At 42.4% G+C, this 22,988-nt stretch overlaps 2 protein-coding genes across 3 annotated transcripts in view; both read left to right on the top strand.

Moving 5' to 3' along the window:
• grin2db (glutamate receptor, ionotropic, N-methyl D-aspartate 2D, b) overlaps positions 1-4,863 on the top strand; it is a 118,740-nt gene extending 113,877 nt beyond the window's left edge. Inside the window, exon 18 of the transcript XR_013809953.1 lies at positions 4,760-4,863. The gene's annotated coding sequence lies outside the window, so the exon portion shown is untranslated. The remainder of the gene's footprint in view (positions 1-4,759) is intronic.
• On the top strand, positions 4,732-21,829 carry prkcg (protein kinase C, gamma). Of its 2 annotated transcripts, XM_079691331.1 has the most exons (17): positions 4,732-4,870; positions 5,869-6,103; positions 9,805-9,836; positions 9,960-10,042; positions 11,088-11,199; positions 12,005-12,133; positions 12,236-12,392; positions 12,749-12,950; positions 13,393-13,590; positions 15,508-15,681; positions 15,962-16,053; positions 16,510-16,572; positions 16,734-16,872; positions 17,907-17,987; positions 18,192-18,299; positions 19,187-19,327; positions 20,125-21,829. In XM_079691331.1, the coding sequence occupies exons 2-17, from the start codon at positions 5,874-5,876 to the stop codon at positions 20,284-20,286; spliced, it is 2,103 nt and encodes a 700-aa protein (XP_079547457.1). In that variant the 5' UTR covers positions 4,732-4,870; positions 5,869-5,873; the 3' UTR covers positions 20,287-21,829. The 2 variants fall into 2 exon arrangements, with proteins under 2 accessions (XP_079547457.1, XP_079547458.1); XM_079691332.1 differs by lacking the exons at positions 4,732-4,870; positions 9,805-9,836; positions 9,960-10,042 and having other exon boundaries at positions 6,080-6,103.
• The last annotated feature ends 1,159 nt before the right edge of the window (positions 21,830-22,988 follow it).

Below are 22,988 nucleotides of genomic sequence, written 5' to 3'. Positions count from 1 at the left end.
CATTACCACCACATCTAGGACACCATTTATTTATACCACATCCTTGTTTGCCAGTGTGTGTCCGTGTGCGTGTGTGGGCGTATACAGGCATGTGTAATGGCACTGACCCGAAGGGAATTCATCCTGGATAACTGGGATGAAGTTTAATATATCCTCAGACTGTACCTTGTTCTCCCCTCGCCTCATTATCTATATGCCCCTTTTACCCTGAATCTCCGGCCCTCCTGCTTTCGTTCTTCCCCCTGAGTACATTCAGTTCACAGTCCTGTGCAGTAACAAAGGTTTTGCATCCTACAGCTGAGGCTTGGAGTTCTTGTCAGTATTTTTGAACATACAGTGAATGGTAACACATTTTAGCACACATCACTGTTTTGTTCATGTTAGTGGATGATCTATTGTCTTGGCCTGGTCCTGAACTAATCATAATCAAGGCTTAGCCCTCGATAGACATGGGATCTGCCAAGCAAGGGTTTTATTTTGGGTCAAATATATAAAATCATGAAATATTGATAACTAATCAAGTGGCGTTGATCAATACGTTTTATATAATAAGTTGATCACCTGAACCCAATAAGAATCTTCAGCCAACCCTGAGATCCCCTCAGCTCTATTGAGCGTTTAAGTGTCCTTCAGCTATTTGGTTTTTTTACGGCCTGCAAAGCTACAAATGTTGCGGCTGGCAGCTGTTTTCTGTTAAAAGACTAATTGTTCAGTACCTGCTCAGCACTAAACCGCAGACAGACACCGTTGGCAACTAGCAGGTGAACTGTTGGAGCATTTAGCTGTTAAAGAGATATTTCCCTCAGGAGTTAGTGGAGACAGAAACAGATATTGTACTAAAACGAATCAGGAGGTCCAGAAACACGAATCAAATTAATGATAATGGGCTTCATTTCGTCGAGCGCTTGACGCGTAATTAGACAATTATTTGCTCATGTGATAATATGTTGCTCTGGTGTACACTCCAGTTTGTCAAAAAAGGACCACAAAAAAAGTTTCCTGGTAAAAAGGCCAAAACTGGATCATATTAATAACAAAATATGCCAGGGGATACACCAAACAGCAGACATTTTCCTCCACACAATGTACAATTTATAACCAAACAAAGTCTGGAGCAATGATGAGAGGAAGCATTATATTGAAGCAACATTAAAGAAGATAGTGATACCTCACACTCCATTTCTCGAGGTGCAGGTGGTGCAGTTTTCCCTGTCTAAACCATTACAATATTAGTGATAACAATTGATAGTCATTCAGCTGAAAAGTTTCAACACAGGTGGTGGTACTTAAAGAGAACGGGGAAAGTGTCTATAGGTTATTGACTCATAGGGCATTAACGTAATGCTTGACACTAAACTGAAGTGCATGAAATGATTCTCAGGCTTTAGATGCTCCTAGATGAGTGGATGTCCCTCCTGAGCCATCCTCTAGCCAAAATCCATTATTTTATCTGATTGATTTGATTAAGTGCACAAGACTGTCCCTCACTTGTCCGTATGGTTTTCCATTTTAGCAGTATTTGTTTGCAATGAGAGGAAGGTCAGCAGTAAAATAAATATGGAGAGCAGGCTTGTTTGCTTCAGTTCTGAGAGTGTGTAGGCCATGTTGATAAGCCCTAGTTGCTTGCCAAGTGTCTCATCTGACTGGTGTGTAGGGTTGTTGCGCTCTTCCAAAAATACAGCAGATCACTCTTCATTAAAGAGGCAAATATAAGCACACAGCAATAGAAAACCAGTGCAAGCTAACTGAGCCAATTGGTTTTGAAGAGACAAATTTAACAGGCAGATATGATTACCACTTCTCCCCTGATTCCACAAACAACAGTTAGGCAAGTCAAATTACCTTAATTTCATTGGAGGAGAAAGCCAGCAAGGCAGGTTGAAGCCGCTGTTTGATGCGAGTGAGCACTCGTTAGGTGATTAATGGATGCATGTAATCGGTGGAGTGCTGATTGCTCCCCAAAAAGATTCCATCGGAGGAGAATCTTCTGTTTCATTAAGCCATGGTCAGAAATAACAAAATAGCCATCTGTAGACTGAGAGAAAAGAGCGGGGGCTGGGGTATATGAAAGGTGCTCCTGGTCAGAAATGAACTGCTTCCAGTATACTGTCTGTTAATAGTGATTATTTTAAAGAGACAGATTGTATATTAAAGTGGTGCCTTGTTCATCGATTCATCCTTGTTTTCCTTTTTTCCCCCTGTTGTCATCCATATATTTCATTTGATCTCAGCTTCGTTCTCTGTTTTATAGGGTTTTAGTTCTGCTGTTAATCTTGCAGGCTGCATCTGTGTGGTTTTCATTCTGCTGTGTGTGTACATCTTCATAGTTTACAGCCTTAATGTATCATTGGCTCTCTGCACACTAGCTCGCTTTTATGGCAAATGCACACTGATACAGACACTTTAGAGCCACAAGTGCTTACTCATCACAACGCAAGGGAGGGAAGCATTGTGTGCTGTTTATGTGCTTTGTTTATCAATGCACTGATTACTAAGGAATGCGAGGTCTACAAACTCTTATTTCTAGGAACCCCCCTTCTCTCTTTCTCTTTCTCACTGTGAGGAGATCTACCTCATTTATTTGTGGCAACAGAACAAAAACACGTCTCAACCAAGATAAGAGTGATGGCAGTCTTATTGGTCCGAAATGTATGACATTGATTTTCGTTCTAGAAAAGTCTGGTGATGGTAAAAGCCCCTTATCCTTTCCAATCAGCTGCTTGTTCTGCATCACTTGTGCTGAAATGACATATCATTGTCAGATAGGGCATGTTCACACAGCTGTTTTTTTTTAACATACAGTAATAATGACAGTGTCCAATACACACACACACTCTGTTATGCTAGCTCATTCTTATCTTGCTGGCTGACACCATTTTGCTCTCTAACAATCTTGCTAATTATAATTGTTAATTAATTCTCTGCCAGTGTCCTCATCAGGAGACTAATAACCTACATTTCCATTAATTAGACCTTCAACCCTTCGCTCCCTCTCTCAGTCTCAGCGTCCCACTCCAATCCACCCCTTCGTCCTCCGCATGCCTGCATCCCTGCTCCCGCCTGCTGCTCTCTTCTCCCGAGATTGTCCATAGATCACGTGCACACATGCAGTGTGATTAATTATGTGGCTATGAGCGTGTCGCCTCCTTGTAATACTGACATTGTGGGGATAAACATTTGTCCACATGCCTTTATGGGAGCTCAGCTACCATTTGGGGGCAATAAGCGTGTCCACAAGGGAAGCCATTGAGTTTGACAGTTAAAGGGATAGTTTGACATTTTGGGAAATGCTTATTTTCGATTCGTTAGATGAACAGATGATGTCATTTTGAAGTCTGTATGGTAAACATGAAGCTGCTGGCTGGTAAGATTGCCATGGCCTACAAATAGCTACTCTGGCTCTGTCTAGGAGGTAAAAAAGAAATACAAAAATCTACTTACAAACAAAACTAAATCTCACTTATTTACACTTTATGGTAGTCTAGGTCTCTGACGGTTGCCTGGCAACTGGTCCTGGCCAATACATAGTGTGGCATAAAACAGAGCTGAAAAATAGCAAATTGTTGTTTTTACACTTTTAGCATTTTACAAGAATAAAAAATAACACCATATGTAAATCTGTGAGCTTTAGAGATGATGGTAGACATTTTTTACCCAATTCAGATCAAGCCAGCCTATAGCCGATTGATAAGCTAACCAACTTCTGGCCATCGCTACACATTTCAGCTACCAACATGAGTATAGAATTATTCTCTGCAAATAATAAATATAGTGAGTGTATCTCCCAAAATGTCAACAAATGTTGTCGTCCAGTGTGTGTTTGTAGGTGTAGGTTTGTGTTTGTGTGAGTACCATCAATGGACAAACATCCCCTCTCTCTTGGAAACTACTCTTCCCATCAGGCTTAGCTGACCTGGTTTCAGTGCACAGTGGATCAGTGTCATCATGTAACCACTTGCTGTGATATCAGAACAAACTTCAGATGCGGTGAACACACAGTTAAACGCACTGTTGCAGAAAAGATTAACAGGGTTGCTTATTTCACAGGCCTGTTGATCCTTCAGTCATCTGGATCTGCTGCAAACTCCATGACTTTTAACCAATTAATTCACGTTTTAGCTGTGCTTAATTAGAGATTTCTCTGACTCTCAACCTCTGAAGCTTTCTGCTCTTTTCTGCCAGACTGGATACTCTCCCTCTATCTCTCTCTCTCTCTCTCCTCTTCTTTTCCTTCCTTCCGTCTGTCACGAGAGGAAGTGAGAGACAGTTGGCGCTCCCGAGTCCATACTGTATTGGTGGTGGCAAAATGGCAGCTTCTGTCATCCGTCCTCCTTCCTCTAACTCCCTACCCTCTCCTGAGAGAAGTAACCCAGATTTCAAAATGAATCGCTGCCTGTTCCCCTCAATCTTTCTCCTCTCTCTCTTTCTATCTCTCTAATTCTCCTCTCTCTCTCTTTTTCTTACTCTCTCCATCTCTTGTCCTCTTCTTAGTTAAACAGAATCAATCTTGGAAAGAGAATACCACCTCTCTATCTCGTCCTCCTCCTCACCCTGCCTCTGGGTTAACGGATATATATCACTTCACTCTTCTATCTTTGGTTCCTAGAGAGCTCGAATCTCCTGAAACGCTTGTTGCTTTCGCTTTTTGTTGTAACAGGATTTTCTTTTCTGTTTTCTTTTTTTCCCTGGTTGATTTCTTTCTTGTAGCCAACGTACTGCTTTCTGGGTATTTTCTTTCCTGTATTTCTCTTTTTTTGAGGTGACCAGCTACAGGTGGGATACCTTAGCATTTCTTTTGAAGTGAGGAGAAGAAAGGGAGAGAGGAAGAGAAGGAAGCTGCCTTTCCTCTAAAGCCACCACAAATCTCCAGGTATTGTGTCTTTGTTATCTTCACCATATGTGCACATTTTCCGAAAATATTTTTCTTCTTGTCATTTTGCACTTTTTTGAGCACTTCATATTTTTTTACCATTCTCCTCTTTCACCCTTTTGATTGATTGGCTTCTACTTCTCTGCTGAAACACCATCCTTTCATCATGGCATGGATGTATTTTTTGCTATGGGCTTTTTTATTTATTCATTAAAACTGTTGGTGTTTCATTTATCATTTAGTAGCATGCAACTCTTGCACCACAGTATCTCCAGCTAATATTTGCCGTTGTGCACTTTTTCCCAGCGTATCATATCCCCTATAGACATTCACATTTTATTCTAGTCCGAACTTTATTTCAGAAATGGGACTAATTGCTAATAAGGCCATGCAGGAAGTCGAGATGGGATTCAGGCTCTAATATTGGAGCAGGTGGTGGGGGTGTTGTTGACATGGCAACAGGAGGTACAGTTAACATGACGAATAGAGGGTGGGGTGGGTAGTCATAGCTGCCAGGGGGATGTAGATATAGGGGGTACATTGAGAGGGAGAGGTAGTTATGGACAGGTGGTATGTGGGACACACAGCGAGCCTCTCTAATCGTTTAGCGTCACGGAGTCTCTTAGGAGAGTTCTGTCTCCGTTGGTGAATTAACCTCCATGCCTCCATCATTACACCTCTTTTTTCCTCCGTCCCTCTCGCTCCTGCCACTTTCCCTGAGCTCTCTGTCTTATTTTGCACTTCCGGTCGGTTCTCGATCTTTCTCTCCTTCACGTCCCTCCTTCACTGCTCGCTCTGTCCCATGTGCCATTAATACAACTCTATGACCCATCTCACTTTCCTCCCGCTCCTCCTCCCTGTCCTTGCTTCCTTCACTCCTGCCTCTCCGATGTTCAAGGTCTTTCGCCTGTACTACTCGGAACCTTCCTTACTGACACTCATCAAACATTCTCCCCCCTCTCCCTCCTTCTCTCCTTTTTTTCCACCGTACCCTCCAGGCATCATGTCGACCCCGGTCTCCCCTTCCCCATCCCTCTCCCCGTTGGCGCTGGCCTCCCCTACATCGGCGACCCCCCCGCTGCCCTTACCCCTCTCCCCTCCACCAAGAGTGCCTGTGTTCCAGAGGAAGGGAGCGCTCAAACACAAGAGGATTGTGGAGGTGAAAGACCACCAGTTCACGGCCCGCTTCTTCAAACAGCCCACCTTCTGCAGCCACTGCACCGACTTCATCTGGTAACACACACACAAACTCACACTCACACACACATTTACACAGAGAGTGACCTGGCAGTTGATAAGCCGCCTCCTCAGGCATCCCACTACTCCTTCTGAATCTGACTTTCCTGGCACTTTTTCTCTTTCACCCGATCCAGCTGCATGCTGGAGAAACATCCTACTGTTAAGCCACAGTGACCTGAACCTATACATAACCTCATCTCCACACTGCAGCCTACACAACACAGGAGCCAGGAATATATATATATATATATATATATATATATATATATATATATATATATATATATATATATATATATATATATATATACATATACATACACATACAAGTACAACTTTAATTAAGAAAAGAGCTTTCCTTCTCAGTATGAATGCCTGCACACAGAGTAGCAGTACATGCACAAATGTACAAACACACTCACAGGCAGCAGTAAAGTAGGAATTATTCAGATCCTGCAGGGCCCTCTTTGATGTATCACTTCAATAAAGTTGTGGGAATCACAAGGTACAGAATACAATAAGAATAGTCAGAACTCAATAAGATATTCTGACTTTTACTCTGTAATATATGAACAACGCTCTATACCATCCCATAAAGCATCTCAGTTTCTTCTTTCATTGGGTCCTGTCCAAGCCATCCAGGAAGAGAGCCTGGCTTAGTAGCCAATTTTTGTTATGGCCAAACTGTTAAATTACTACTTTGAGGTCTATCACATGATGACAACGGGAAATATTGACTTTCATTGCTAAATAAAAGTCTCTATATATGATGTTTTATTTGATGTTTAATCAATTTCCGAGTATGAACACTTGTAAAGCCCTCATCTAAAGGTCATAAAATGTTCTAACAGTGGGATCCAGAGTTATTCCCTTCCTCTGGTCATAAATGAGCCAAGACTCAGCCTCCGGTGTGCAGGGTTTAAGAATATGCATAAGATCGTCAGAGGATCAGGGTTTTCTGTACCTGGAAGATGAACCCTTTTGGCCTCTTGTGCTCATCAGCACCCATGGTACCACCATGGTACCACCATGGTTCCACCACCATTAGCATTATATTTGAGTCTTTGGAAAGCTCTTCCAGGGCCACATAAACCTTATTAAACTATTTCAAAGGCAGAGTAGTACTCATTGTTTAGAATAAACTGAACTACCATGCATAAAACAGTGGATACAAATTGAATGTGAAATCCATGAAAAAAGAATTGCTTTATATAAAAATTATTTCAATGTTTTGCATTCAGAAATGCTCCAAAGTGCTGTAAGAGTGCTGATTTTTAAGAAGCAATAAAATGAACTCGGGAAATAACAGAACTAATTCACAATTATATTTGTTTTGCAGTGTAGGCATTTTAAAGTGTTTATATGGAAGTAGTAATTAGTTGTTGTGGTTGCTCAAGGTACGGCTAGATCAGTAAATATTTTATAAACTGCTGGAGTTTACACTCATCACTGTTCAGTGAAAACAGCTTATCTTGTGTTGACTTTCAATTTTTCAGATAAACTGAATGATTTAGTGCTCCTTTGTGGGTTTAAAAAGTAATTTGCTTCTTACGCGATATAAAGCATGTGCTAATGATGGGAGAAATCGTGACAGAAATAGAAAATAGGATGGTTGAATAAATGCATTGTCACAAGGCTGAAAAAAGTTCTGCTTTGCTAATAAAAAGTACACAATGATTACAGGACATGGATTCTTTGTATCACATTTATCAGCAAAGTATTTATAGCTGAATGCAGATGATAACATATTCTGACAATTAGCGGCTAAGCAGTATTAGAAAAGAAAAGAAAAATGAATAGCTGCACAAAACACCAGTTCACGATACTCAAGTATAGTGTGTGTGTGTGTGTGTGTGTGTGTGTGTGTGTGTGTGTGTGTGTGTGTGTGTGTGTGTGTGTGTGTGTGTGTGTGTGTGTGTGTGTGTGTGTGTGTGTGTGTGTGTGTGTGTGTGTGTGGCATGTATGGGCTTTTGTGTGTGTGGCATGTATGGGCTTTTGTGTGTGTGGCATGTATGGGCTTTTGTGTGTGTGTTTTTGAACATATGGTGGGAGTGTATGTTGGATGCAGGGCTGTGCTGATGCCAACAGCCTCTGGGTAGCTTTCAGGACGTTTCTCCAACTGGCTACCGTCTTGCACGTCGTAGCGCTCAGTTTAAGGGAAAACTTCTCCTTCACGCAGGATGTCAGAGCAGCAGCTCGCCTCTCACACAGACCCTGGGGAGATTGGTGGATTAATTAAAGACTAATTAAAGGTAGTTCTAATTTTGAAATGTAAATATCTAGTTTATTAAGTCAGTCTCTAAAATTGAATGGGTTGTCTCTTGTATAGCTTCTTTCAGTATGAATTGATTGATATAGTCCTCAATGGAAAAAAGTGACACTGGTGTTTAATCCAGTGTGTTTTTGGAGTCCGGCTCTTCTCAGGGTCATAAGTAAAACACATTAAGCCCTACACCAAAAATCTCTTAAGGCAAAGTGTATTTAAGACTGACCTATATACTGTAGACAGCTGACAGGCCTCTTTCACAGCAGGTATTTTTGACTTGTCATTGTAGGAAAAGCATGTGTTGGTGCAAACACTAAAATGAACAATGACTTATTTTAATATGGATTAAAATAATCCAGTAAACCAGGACAGTGTGCCAGTGGAGCAGCAATAATAATACCTGAAACTAAAACAGCTTAATTTAACTTCGCATTAATGATATGCTCCGACATAAAACATCTGGGAAAGGTCTTTTACAAAGACAAGGTGCAGGGTTTTCTCTGCTTTATAAGGTAGATTTTAATTTGTCTTAACATTATTTGCACCTTTTAATTAAATATGTCGTTTTCCAGTTTTTTAATATTCTGGTTGGTTTTATAGGATTTTTATGATGTTTTTTTTTTAATAGCAACGATTATATTTAATTTGTATGGGTTTTTCAATGCATTATTACATTTAACATGCATTGAATTCCTTGTGAAATATGGCCAGCAAGCTAAGCTGTTGATTCTCTCCACATCCATACCTGGCTCTCTAATGCTCTCTGCTGGTCAAAGAGCAGACTGCTGCAGACGGAGACTTCTGATCAAGGATCAGATTACCCTCTGCCACCCCGTCTATAATTGTTACTACTAGGCAGATGTTGAACTGATTTTAGATCAGTGATTATGGTCAGTTTCCTATGAACCCATGGGCCTCTCCAGTATGATTGTGGAGGAGCTTGTTCTTCTGCCTGCTAATCAAAACTAGATTCACAGCAGGAAAGCCGCTGAGTGGACTCTTTAGTCAATCAATGGATTTAATTATTCAATTAAAGCTCTAAGGAGACACTGGAAACTAGCCGACACCACAGTTCTGGAAACAAGAGCAGTGTGTGTGCGTGTTTGTGTGTGCATGTGTTTGTGTGAGATATTGATTGACACCACTTGACCTGGTCCGCAGTGTGGCCTAGACCTAAACTTCAAACATAATTACTTGTTAATCAAATTTAGTTTTTTTGATGAAAAAGACTTTGTTCTCAACTTGTGCTTGCACATCTGTTGGTCTTAATAAAGAATCGAAAAATTCAACTGCCTTACCTCTGTCCCTGTCTTGGCAGCTTAATCTATACTCCGGGCTGGCAGACAGTCTCAGAAGCAAAATATTTCACCTTAAAGAGGAGAAGGGAAGATTGTGTTTGAGTCTTAATCAATGTTCTTTTTTCACTCAGGGGCATCGGCAAACAGGGATTCCAATGTCAAGGTAGAGATAAATAAAATAAATCCAGTGTTATTGTCTCTTTCCACGGTATTAAATCTTCTCAGATAATGTTTTCAGTGTGACTGCTTCTATAGTAAAGATATTTTTCTCTGTGTTTTCCCCTAGTTTGCAGTTTTGTGGTCCACAAAAGATGTCACGAATTAGTGACCTTCACTTGTCCCGGCTCTGTGGCGGGCCCACAACCAGATGTAAGCAGATGTGCCAGAAAATATATGACTTTCCTTTTCCGCTTACATCCTTTTTTTTGTTGCACTTTATTCATGATTCAGCCCGTCATCATCACATTTAACCATCCACTCAGTGACAGGAACACGTGTGCGTGACTCACCCGTCAATCCATGCATCCTTCAAATCGCACAGCCTTGTCCCATCTGTGACGTCTGCACTCATGTCATCCTGCCAGGCTTCAGAGATGCAGCGAGTTGGAGATAGAGAGTGGGGGAGATAAAGGCGGAGGGGCTGATAAGAGGGGGAATTAGAGAAAGGGAGAGCAAAAGACTGCTCAGTCTTCCTCTCTGTGGCATTTTGAGGATTTCAGGGAGATTTGCCTTTTCTTTTCTGCCAGCCAAATATACTTAGAAATTAGGTCAAGGGGAGTGTGTGTGTGTGTGTGTGTGTGTGTGTGTGTGTGTGTGTGTGTGTGTGTGTGTGTGTGTGTGTGTGTGTGTGTGTGTGTGTGTGTGTGTGTGTGTGTGTGTGTGTGTGTGTGTGTGTGTGTGTGTGTGTGTGTGTGTGTGTGTGTGTGTGTGTGTGTGTGTGTGTGTGTGTGTGTGTGTGTGTGTGTGTGTGTGTGTGTGTGTGTGTGTGTTAGGATGAGAGCATGAAGCGCTCACACGCAGAGGAGAAACAGGGTGATGGTGATTTTAAATAGCTGCTCAGAGGGAAAACTGTTTAGGAGAAGGTGGTGTGTGGAGAGGGTGGTGGTGGGGTTTGATGAGCTGTAGAGAGATAAAAATGATTCATCCCTCTCTGCACAGTGTACACACACACACACACACACACACACGCACACATAGCCTTGCCTAGATGCACTATCATTTATATGTCTTCTCCCAGTGGAGAAATCTAATTGGCTCGTCCATGAATACCTCACTCAACATCTCTCCACTTATCATACCCGTGCATGCATGTGTGTAAATGTGTGAGTGTTCGCAGTATCTGGTCATGCAGTGTGTATATGTGTTTGTGTGCGTGTGCGTGTTCTCAATGCAGATTGTTTCTGTTGTCTTGCAGGATCTGGCAAGTCAACACACATTTAAGGTCCAGACTTACTCCAGTCCCACCTTCTGCGACCACTGTGGCTCGCTGCTGTACGGCCTGATACACCAGGGCATGAAATGTAGCAGTGAGTTTCACCACACATCACAGTGCCATGAATCTGAGCATTCTTGTATTTGTTATGTTGTGTGGGTAAGAATAAGTTCACACAGGCACATTTTTGTTACTCGTAGCCTCCCAGCTGGGGAAATAAAGCTGGTCTTGACTAAATTAGCCTCCACAATGTGGAGTCGACTTTGTTAAGTTTATGTTTCGGGTAGTTTGGGGAAATATGCTTATTCACTTTCCTGCAGAAAATTAGATGAGGGGATTTGCAGCCACTGGAGACTCCAAGCAGAGAGTCTGCCTGGCTAAGAGATAGACCCATACATAACCCTCTCTCACAACTGTTGTTGTGCCCTTGAAGCAAATTATATAAAATTAGACCATTATTAAAACTTTTTATTTGCTACTGTGAGACAGAGGCAGGTTACCTCTGTCCCCCTTTTTTCAATGCTTCATGCTTGAATAAACTATATTATGTGACCATGTAAATACAGGTAACTCATGACAGCTTTATGAATTGTATCTAACTATAGTTAAGTATGCAAATACAAGTTTACGATGGAGGTTGTTAGGCATGTAGTGCTAGATGCAGCAGTAATGGTTAGAGTTAATGTCAAGGAAATTAAATACTAGTCAGGGCAACATCTAATCTTCCAAAGTAACAAAAACAAGATGCATGTATAAAATATATAAAAATAAAGATGTTTCACCTTTATTTGACAGTGTGAGAACAGGAAACAGGGTATCATTCTGGTCTTATTAATATGTGCCTCATTTCATCTTTCCCTGCATCTGTTTGTTTATTCTTGTGTTTGTTTGTCCTTGAGGTTGTGACATGAACGTCCATCAACGGTGTGAGGCCAGTGTTCCCAGTCTCTGTGGTGAAGACCACACAGAGCAGAGGGGGAGGATCCACCTGACTGTGAGAGGAGAGAAGGAGGATGTCTTCGTCACAGGTGAGAGGACCAGCTGGATCATTTTAAAACAAATAGTAGGATTACACAGGCAATGAAGGATTTCTCTGTTCGTGCTTTCCATTATTCTACTTTTGTCTTCAGTGCGGGAGGCTCGTAACCTGATGCCCATGGATCCAAACGGCCTGTCAGACCCGTATGTTAAACTGAAATTGATTCCAGACCCGAGGAGCCACAGCAAACAGAAGACAAAGACCATCCGCTCAACACTCAATCCCATCTGGAATGAGAGTTTCACCTTGTGAGTCCTTGCCAACTTTAATTTAAGGTGGAAAACATACACAAGTCTGGGACAAAACGTGCTTTAGATCAAATCAAATGTCCTAGAAATAAGATTTACTGAGTCAAACAAAGGACACGTAAAGACACAGGTAGGAGTGTTGAATGTAAGGTTGATGGTGCCTCCTCATTGAACATCACTGATTTAACTCTCTTTACCTTTGCATGATTCTTGAGTGCTGTGAAAATTAGATATGTGAAAATTGCCAAGAAGTCATGAAGGTGAAAAAATGGGAAAAACAATCTGTGTCTTTGTGCATTGGTGTGTTGCTTACACAGCCCTCCCCAGTGATGTAGAGTTTTTGTGTTTGTCTCCAGCTCAGTGCGCGGTACCCAGTGGGACAGGCGTCTGTCTGTGGAGGTATGGGACTGGGACCGCACGTCTAGGAACGATTTCATGGGAGCGCTGTCATTCGGAGTGAGTGAGATCTTCAGGCGTCCCATCAGCGGCTGGTTCAAACTGCTGGCCGAAGATGAAGGAGAGTACTATAACATCCCAGTGCCAGACCCAGACCTCCAGGTAGGAGGCTTACCCCAGGACGGACAAAATCCCTTGGTCTCCCATATTGACCAAGATGTACAATACATATTTATTACTGTATTCAACAGAGGGCAGAAGCCGTTTATGTCTTTATCATTACCATTCATCATCTTCTCATTTGCTCGATATAATAAACAACAGCTGCCACTGCTCACACTGGGTCAGGATCTTGAACTCTCCCTCTCTATTCTATGTGAGAAGATTTATGCCTGTAGTTAAAGCTAGATAATTAGATAATAAATTATATAGGGTCCACTCCCCTCCCTGTTACCCTCGGCCTCCACCAGGGTGCAGGGTTGTTCTGCCGGACCGTGATGCTAAACTAGGGGGTATGAGGGAGTTTGTAGGGTTTATGGGTTTTGCTTTGGGCTGGACTGCTTCCAATCATTCATGTCTGAACTCTCCCCCTGTGATCCTCCAGGAGCCTCAGCCAGACGGCATATTACCCTCTCTGCCTCATGCCCTCCCCCCTTCGCTGTCTGAGACGTTCCCTGTGGCCCTGTCCCCGGCCCCTGTCCCATCCGGCCTCCCCGCCCACGCCCCCGGCCCTGCCAAAGTCCAAGTGGGCATCCTGGACTTCAACTTCCTCATGGTGCTGGGAAAAGGCAGCTTTGGCAAGGTAAACACAGCAGCCACGACACACTGTCCTCTTATCTACCCACAATCCTCTGACCCAACAGCTATAGGTGACTTCCGAGAGGTCGATCATGCTGAAATCAACAAAGATTATTCCTGGCTTTAAATCATTTCTTCTATTGATGGACTTGACCTTCAGCTGGCATTTCACAGAGCAGCTCCTGGGAGGAATTTCTGTCTTTGGAGAAGAAAAAGGTTCTCACTAACATGCTCATTGTCTTTCTCACTTCTGCCAAATGATTCATTTAACCCTTAGCTTCTTTTGTTCTGTCAGCAGTCGTGAGCTGGAGCTGGCTGGCATCCTACATGCCACACAGTCCTCCTGGAGGTGTCCATGTTCAGGGAGCCTGTGCTCTTCATTTTCTCTTTAATTCCCCAGTAGATGAGGCATAATGAAGAGAGAGGAGTTTTGAGTCCTTCCACTTCCTCCGAAATCCCCCTGTGCTGTTTCATAACTGTCAGAGGAGAGTCTACAGAGGACATGAGAAATAGACTCGGCTTACGTAAGATGTGAGGGGAAAAAAAAACGACCCAAGAAAAGGAGAGACAGACCCCGGGGCTGCTGAGTGAGGGATAGTGAGACACAGATAGAGGAAGTGGGAGGATTACTGTGCTGCGGAAAGTGACACAATGACCAAGAGGAAGTGGGATAACAAGAGCGGAGAGGAGGAAAAAGTACATGCGATTGTGTGAGCAAGATTTGTAATATTCAGAAGTGTGACGAGTCCTATTTTTATGCGAGTAAGTTTGAGAGAGAGCGGGGAAGAGCAGGAGACAAGATCACAGAGGACGACAGGATTTCTCTTGACTGGCAGTTTATTAGTGACACACACACACACACACACACACACACACACACACACACACACACACACACACACACACACACACACACACACACACACACACACACACACACACACACACACACACACACACACACACACACACACACACACACACACACACACACACATATTATTTTTCAAAAGCAACAGTGTGTAGTCACATTCATTTCCGAAAAATGATACCATGCTAATTTTCTCTACTTCTTATCACTATTTGAAAGTTTCATGAGGTCCTTACTCCCCACGAGCCGGTGGCCGTTACAGCCGGGCCCGACCATTTCAGAGAGTGTTGTTGTCAATATCTTTCCAGTGCCCTTGACCATATCTTTCCTTGAACCACAGTAGAAACCGGATCATGGGGCTCTCATTGTAGACAATTATAGTATCATTAGATCTCAGAGCAACCCGCTAGCAGCCAATTTAAAAGAAGGGAGAAAATCGGAGATGAATGTGTTTTGAATGTCTGATAAAAACACGAGAGCCACTTCGCTTTTTCATTCATAACATTGACATGTCTTGAAATCTTCTGGCATAGAGCAGCTTTAATTAAAAACTGTTATGTCACTATTGGGGACACAGTACAGTATTGAACATGCCAAAGCAAGCACAACATGATAACGTATCTTTTTTCTTTTCTACTATTTTACTTTCTACTAGTAAGTGCGTATTTTAATAACCAGCACTTTATACAATTCCTTGTTTAGCAGAATCAGAAGCTCAAAATATTGCAAATGTGCCTCAAAAGCACATCATCTTTATTAAAACAGCAGAACTAGTTTTTTCCTAAGTAGAGCAACATGTCACTCATAACACAATGACCTAAAAAATGTTCTGTACAGGCAGTTCAGTACTTAACTGCTAAGGGTGAGGAATCTTAAAAAAGGGAATTTGGAATTCTTAAATGTTTTTTTAGCACACAGCGGGTTTAGTGTTGTCTATAAATAAGCTCTGTGTTTATTTACAGACTCAAGCAGGCGAAAGACGTGCTGTTTCTGCTTCAAAATTCTTTGTTTTCTTTGTTTTCAGCGTAACTTTCTCTCCCCTTTGTAAAGGTGCTGCTGGCAGAGGAGCGAGGCAGCGAGCGTCTGTTCGCCGTGAAAGTGTTGAAGAAAGACGTTCTCTTCCAGGACGAAGACACGGAGAGCGCCATGGTGGAGAGGAGGGTTCTGGCGCTTTCCACCCGCCCTCACTTCCTCACATCGCTGTACTGCGCCTTCCAGACTGAGGTGTGTGTAGGTCTGTGTGTGTGGAAAGAGATGTAAGGGCCCGAATGAACCACATCGTTAAAGTGTCCATAAACCTGCCTGACATTTTGGCTGCGTAGTCCTCCCAGGAGTTTCTTCAGTTGCTTGAGAATGTTGATTATTAAATTAAATAATTAATTTGCTTTCTGTAACAAGGTCCCTGGTCCTGGAGGAGGTTTTAACAGATTGCTTTTTAATTTGGACAAGAGGGGATTATATATGGAGAGTGTGTATATGCGTGTGTGTGTTTTTGTTTCTGCAGGACCGTCTGTATTATGTGATGGAATACGTCGACGGAGGAGATCTGATGTTTCACATTCAGATAGTCGGGAAGTTCAAAGAGCCTCACGCAGCGTATGTAGAAACAAAGCTTCTTTCTTTCACCTTTAATCACGTTCTTCATCTCATCTCCGGCTCCATTTCGGCCTTTCTTTTATCCCCCAATGTTCCCTCACATACACACTCGTCGCTACGCTTTGTTCATTACAACTGATGACTGGTACAAAGTCATCAACTCAAGTACCAGCCCTTTTCCTTTCCCGCTGATTTTCTCCTCCCACAAATCTCATCTTTTCATCTACATGTTCCCCTAGGCTGTTCATCTAATCAATAATCTTTGATCAATCCTCTGAAACGGTTTTTACCCTGTTCATTTTCAACTTTCTTTCTTCATCTTCCAGCCTTTCATTTATTTGGTTTCTCTCTCTTTCATCACCCTCTTGAGCTCCCTTCCGCAGAAAAACCTCGGCCAATTTTCGGCAAGATAAAGCAACCAGTAGTGAGACCCTTCTCCCTCTCTTCTGCCTCCAGGTTTTATGCAGGCGAGATAGCGGTCGGCCTGTTCTTCCTCCACAGCAAAGGCATCATCTACAGGTAGAGAGAGCACTGCTCATCCAACACGGCCTGGTTTGGCCCTGGCACTGTCACACAGGCGTAACACAGATTGATCATGTCTTTTGTAGCTAATGACTTTTATAAAGATGTTATCTATCGACATGATTCCTACCTGTGTGGGCTGTCTCCTCCTCTCTCAGGGACCTCAAGCTGGATAATGTGCTGCTTGACAGCGAGGGCCACATAAAGATAGCTGACTTCGGGATGTGCAGGGAGGGCATGTTCCAGGGCGACACCACGCAGACGTTCTGCGGCACCCCAGACTACATCGCCCCTGAGGTACCCCCTGCTCTCACGTCATGGTCCAGACTAACTCCTGAACACCCCCGTCTTCCCGGTTTCATTTTTCTTGACCTGTTTTGCGTCGCTGAGAGTTGCTTCGCTGCAGCTCCTCTCGTCTCCTCCGTCCTTGCTGACCTTGTCTGCATTTTTGAATAATTAGCTTCACATGATTCGATTAGCATGGTGTGTGCTTGTGCGATGAGAATAAAATTCACGATTGTCCTTCAGAGACCTTGGTTTACCAGTTTTTCCCCCTTTCTTTTACCGCAATTGACTTAAGTTGATTAACTCCCCCGAGAGTATTGCAAGCCTCTGAACTCATTTTAAAAGTATTTTGTTGATGATAATCCACATTTTTAATAGAAAACAGTCGGAGGTGGTTTAGTTAACAAGCTTTTGAAATGCAAAATATTAGGCCTGCATGCTTTCTAATGTTTGACTTACAGATGGTTTGAAATATGTGTGTGTGCGTTCAATGAAGTAAACAAATACAAATCAGAGAAAGAGAGGAGATATCCAGCATGCTTGGTTTATATATTTATAGTAAAGTGACTCAAAAAGATAAAATGTGACTGTTGTGCACGTCTTTGATATTGTAAACCTTTCTATTGTACCTCTGGGTATTGACTCTCTTATGTAAACACCCATTGATTCTACTGCATCTGCCATTTTGGAAGAGATACAATAAACTTCCCTAGGGGCTGGAAATTGTTCCCTCTTACACCCCCCCCCCCCCCCCCCCCCCGCACCCACACCAGTGAAACAAACAAACACACACACACCAACACACACGTGCAGACAAACACGATTATTTCTGAGCTCATTCCTACATTTACCCTCCCTAATGCCATACTTTCCTCTCTCTCTCTGCTTATTTTACTGCGGCTGTCTCTGATAGCTGCATATCATCCGAGCAGCCGACTTCCACAACTGCGCTTTCTCCCACTCTCCCCGTCCTCTTTCTACTTCCTTATCTCTGCACTGCCATTCTTCCCCTTTATCTCCTCTCCTGTTCTCTCCATCCTTTGCAGATTGTGGCATATCAGCCCTATGATAAAGCAGTGGACTGGTGGTCTTTTGGAGTACTGCTGTATGAAATGCTGGCAGGACAGGTAACACTCATCTTAATCCTGACAATATAGCCGTGTGCACAGACACTTACGCCTCCAGTGCTCTCCTTTGTAATCACTTCAAAAGACTTTCAAGAGAACTTTCATTTCAATGTATTTGCTTTCAATTTGCTCGCAGGTCCTCATGGTTTTTCTCTCTCTCTCTCTCTCTCTCTCTCTTCTTCTCTCCCCATCTTTTCCTTCCAGCCACCCTTTGATGGTATAGATGAGGAGGAGCTGTTTCAGTCCATAATGGAACAGAGCGTCGTATACCCGAAAAGTCTCACTCGTGAAGCTGTCGCTATCTGCAAGGGAGTGAGTTACCATTCTTCGTACTCATAGAATTTTAACACACAGACCATTAAGTATAAATGCATATGTTATTCTGAAAACTTTATTAAAATAAAAACAGCAAGTGGCCATGCAAATGGTTGACTAATTCATAGTTCAACCCTTTAGGGAAATACACTTTTTTGATGTATTGTCTGTAGAGTTGGATGAAAAGATTGATACCATGCTCCTAAAGGTTTGTTGAATATGAAGCTAGAGCCATTAGTTTGGCATAAATACAGCCTGGCTTTGGCTGAAGTATCAACATCCTTCTTTAAGCATCTCTAAAGATCACTAAGGAACACTTTTGTTTGTTTATTATGTCCTTTTAAAGAGGGTTTTTTGTTTGCCAGACTACTTTTTAGCTTGTTGCAGTGACTACTTGAAGTCTTGTTGCCTTGAAATACTCCCGCACACCCTTTAATACTTCATAGATTTTGTAGTTTTTTGCACTTTGGGTTTTGTCTGGATTAAGCAAACAATATCTAAAATGTAAATTATGGGGTTTTACATGTTCATGTTTGGTTACCTTTTTATACAGTGCCAGGCTAGCTTCTTCCCCCTGTTGCCAGTGTTAATGCTAAGCTAAGCTAACAGGCTGCGGCTTCTTACTTTGGACAGCCGTATGGCGCTAGTCTTTCAATTCTCAGGAAGAGAGCAAATAGTTCTAGACACAATTTATGTAAATGCCTCGATTATTAAAAAAATTATAATTTAATAATGTAACACTTAAAATAAATTATGGTTGAATAATATTTCAAGCTTACCGTGCAAATTGTTGACTAAAGAAAGCAGAGCAGATATAACTCGTTATATAACCACAGTATTTGTCTTTCCTTTTTCCACTTTCATTCTCTTTTTTTCTCCCTAAGCTCCTGACCAAGCACCCGTCCAAGCGTCTGGGCGGAGGACTGGACGCAGAGAGAGAAATCAGGGAGCATCCGTTCTTCCGCTGGCTCGACTGGGACCGTCTGGAGAGACTGGAGATCACACCGCCATTCCAACCAAGAACTGTCAGTCTTCCTTTCTTTCTTTCTTTCTTTCTTTCTTTCTTTCTTTCTTTCTCTCCACCATCCTCCCACTCACTTCTTTACCCTTCATTTCTATCTCTGTCTCTCCGAGGGCACTTTTAGGGAGTTGAAGCTTTCAGTATCTCCCATCTGTCTCCTCTCTCTCAAACTCCCACGCTTTCCCTCATTTTCCTGCATGCATCCTCTCTCAGCCGTCCTCATTGTCTTGGCCATGTCATCCCCTCTTCTTATCTCTGTTCAAATGGCCCTGTCCCTTCCCCCCTTTCCCCTTATTCCCCTCTTTTGTCTCTCTTTCATCACCTCTGCCTGTTCCTAGAGAAGGGCTTTGAGCGCTCAGGAACAGACAGTCCAGTCATAACACACAGGACCCTTCTGACCTTGGGGTCCTACCTACACCTCCCATATGCAAATGTGTGTCATCATTAGCCTGCTACACTCTAGTTTGCGTCCCTGCTGGCCAATGGTGGGGTGGGCTTTGAGTGAGCTGAGTATGTTCAGGGGTTAGAGGCCAGGCCCATTAGCCAAATGAGATTCATATCATCCAGCAGAACGGCTGTCAAGGAGCAGGAAAGGAGACGTGAGCAACTTTCTGCACACAGTGTGGTAGAGAGCTCCTCGGATAGAGAACGATGGTGTGGGTGAGAAAGAGAGATACGTAGGTGGAGTCTTTTAATAATTTGGCCTCTCTAATATCTTTTTCAGGAGGAAGACGAGGGTGTGTGTACAATCAGTATTAATCACAAATGTGAGCGTGCTTATCTTCTCCTCTTCTTCATCAGGGTGGGAAGAAAGGAGAAAACTTTGACCAGTTCTTCACAGCAGCTCCGTCAGTGCTCACTCCCTCTGACCCCGATGTACTAGCAGCCATCAACCAGGAGGACTTCCAGGACTTCACCTTCCAAAACCCAGACTTTGCCCCCTCGCCTCTCACTGCCGTTTGAAAACGGAGCCCACCAACCTTTTTAAGCCTCTTAATAGTAGTTTTATAACAAAGAATTTAAACATGAGATCTAGCAGCAGCTTTCAAAGACACCTCTCATATCCAAATTCTGACGTTTACATGAAAATGCCAAGACACCTTTAAAGTCATGCACTCTATTTGATGTTTGTATTCAATCTTGATAGTCACAGAAACTCTTGCAGCAATCCAAATAAGCCAGTATTTTCCTGTAGATTCCCTTCTTAGAGTTTTTTTGAAAGACATATCCCTTGAAATAGGAGTACTGTAGAAATGAGTCTCTTTTGCATGCATGTTTTTAGAATAAAAGGCTTTGACACACTAGTTTTCTATAGTTATATAGTTATCTGTGTGACTTTACAATCAATGCATGTCAAACGGTTACCATATCTTTAATTAGAAATGTGTTTTCAGGAGCTGTATTTACAAAACAATTACAAGTCAGGTTTAAGTCAAGCAGCTATACAGGCCACATAGCAGGCAAAACACTCACTTTTTAATATTTTTGCATTTCATACACATCTGTCTCACTGTGTGTGTCTGAGTGTTGACTATGATGCAAACTGAGTGAGTAGCCTTTTTATTTGTGTTAGACTGGCATCCTGTGGAAGAGCTCCGTCAGGTTCTTCTGGCCTGGATCGACCTCCCAGTTGAACGTCACACCGGTGACCACAGATGACCCACTGTATGCTGAAACAACACATTGGGCACAATGTGACTGTTAACGTAGACCAACACGCCCAACTCATGCCCGCTAGGCCTGACTCTATTATCAGTGAGATGGTGTCCTTACATCACTGCCACAGTTTAGGCTGCATCCTATTTTGTTCACAGGGTTTTATTTCTCTATTCTTCTTGAGCGAGCCCCTCCACATTGCAAAAAAGTGCTCCTAATGACATCCTTCTAATGAAATCTGTATTTGCAGTATTAGATAATTAGCCTCTTAATTATGTTTTCGGGTTGGACTTTATTATTTCTGTGGTGTATACCATAAAGCTTTTTGCTGTGTAATGACGTATACTCACAGCATTGATTAGGCGTAATTAAAAGTGAGGCTCTCTGGGACTGTTCAATACATGGAAAAATAATAGAAGCACTGTCATTAAACACTATCTGAGCAGGGCAGGTGGCTGCAAACATAGCGTTTAATAATCCCATTTCAGTGCTCTTATCTCACAAACCAGCCGGCTAATTCCCACAGAAATCTGTTTTTCTTTTAAGCTTCTTCAAGATTTTTTAGCATACTATGTCAGCATAACGATAATTATAACCATTTTTCATCCAGGGGAGCAAAATCATACAGATTAGCATTAATAGTGTGCATCCCATTAAAAGTGGTCAACTGTAAAAGGTCAAACCAGTTCAACTGATCGCCTGCAATGTCACAACACACAATACTAACCAATACTCTCAATAAATACAATAGATAATGTATGTGTCTGTTAGTTGAGTTAACTTCTGTTTTTATCTGCTGAAAAATCTGAATTGCAATAAACTTAATGAAACAATCATTAAACAAGAACAAGTGAAGTGTGATTTTGTGCAAAGCTACTGAGAAACAAACATGCAATCTCGCTTTGTCTCCTCACGCCTCTCTGTCACGCTCACTCCCTCTCCCTCACTTTCACACATACTCACTCTCAAAAGTGCAATCTCAAGCATGTGCACACACACACACACACACACACACACACACACACACACACACACACACACACACACACACACACACACACACACACACACACACACACACAGAAGATGCTGACCTCTCTATTTACTGTGATACTGTAGTTGTCGAACCAGCAAAACCACCTCTCAGGCATCTCACTTTCACTCGATCTTCCTCTTCTGAAGCAGCCTCGCACTCCCACCTCCTCCCCCCTTGGGCCCCGCCCCCCTCAACCCCTCCAGCATCATGATGGGACTAATATTCCCATAGAGATCTGAGTTATAACAAGTTGACCTTCACATTAAAATCTCATCAACTTGCCATCTCCCTCTCCTCCCTGTCTTCTACTCTTTCCTTCTCTCCTCTGTCTGTCTCTCCTGTCAGTGCTGCACAGTAAATGCTTTAATGCTTTGTTTTATGTCATTCTCTGTAAATCATATTGTCAGAATTGTTTTATTGTTGTTCCTGTTATCTCTTTGATTCTCTCCACAGTTGTCTTTTTATTCTTGCATCGTGTCTTATCTTGTCTGCAACAATATTATGATCTGTTCTACCCTTATTTGTCCTTCAGTGGTGTTCAGGCAGTGAAAGCGTGAGAGTTTTCTCAGATCTCAATATAATCTTAAAATGATTACAACCTAGTTTTGAAGATAAAACAATCCTGATGTCCTTTTGTTGCCATAACACTTGAAAAATGTCATCAATCATGTCACAAGGTCATTTACTGATGGTTTTCGTATTGATTTCTGTAATTATTGTAGATAGCTTTTGTAGATTGTACTGGCAGGCTTTTTACCGTCTGTGATGCAATTCTACCCTACAGTTTTACATTTAAATGAGGTACTGTAAAGAAATTAAAACATGAAAAGTCTCTTTTCTGAAAAGATTAATCCTGCTCGGTGTTTGATGTCTACCTGATGTCGACTGCCTGATTTTAAACTCCTCACCCCAACATTTACTCCAACCTTGACACTATCTGCCTCTGTATAACTAAACCTCCAGGCTCTTCAGT

The sequence above is a fragment of the Notothenia rossii genome, assembly GCF_949606895.1.
Source record: "Notothenia rossii genome assembly, chromosome: 7".
Classification (NCBI taxonomy): Eukaryota; Metazoa; Chordata; class Actinopteri; order Perciformes; family Nototheniidae; genus Notothenia; species Notothenia rossii.
The sequence above is the reverse complement of the archived record's forward strand: the minus strand, read 5'-3'. Positions and strand labels throughout refer to the sequence as shown.

Excerpts from the sequence above, each read along its gene's own strand:
- prkcg (XM_079691331.1), top strand. The coding sequence starts at position 5,874 with ATGTCGACCCCGGTCTCCCCTTCCCCATCCCTCTCCCCGTTGGCGCTG. Across the intron at positions 10,043-11,087 it reads TGGCGGGCCCACAACCAGAT|GATCTGGCAAGTCAACACAC; the intron begins GTAAGCAGATGT and ends GTTGTCTTGCAG. Across the intron at positions 12,134-12,235 it reads GGAGGATGTCTTCGTCACAG|TGCGGGAGGCTCGTAACCTG; the intron begins GTGAGAGGACCA and ends TTTTGTCTTCAG.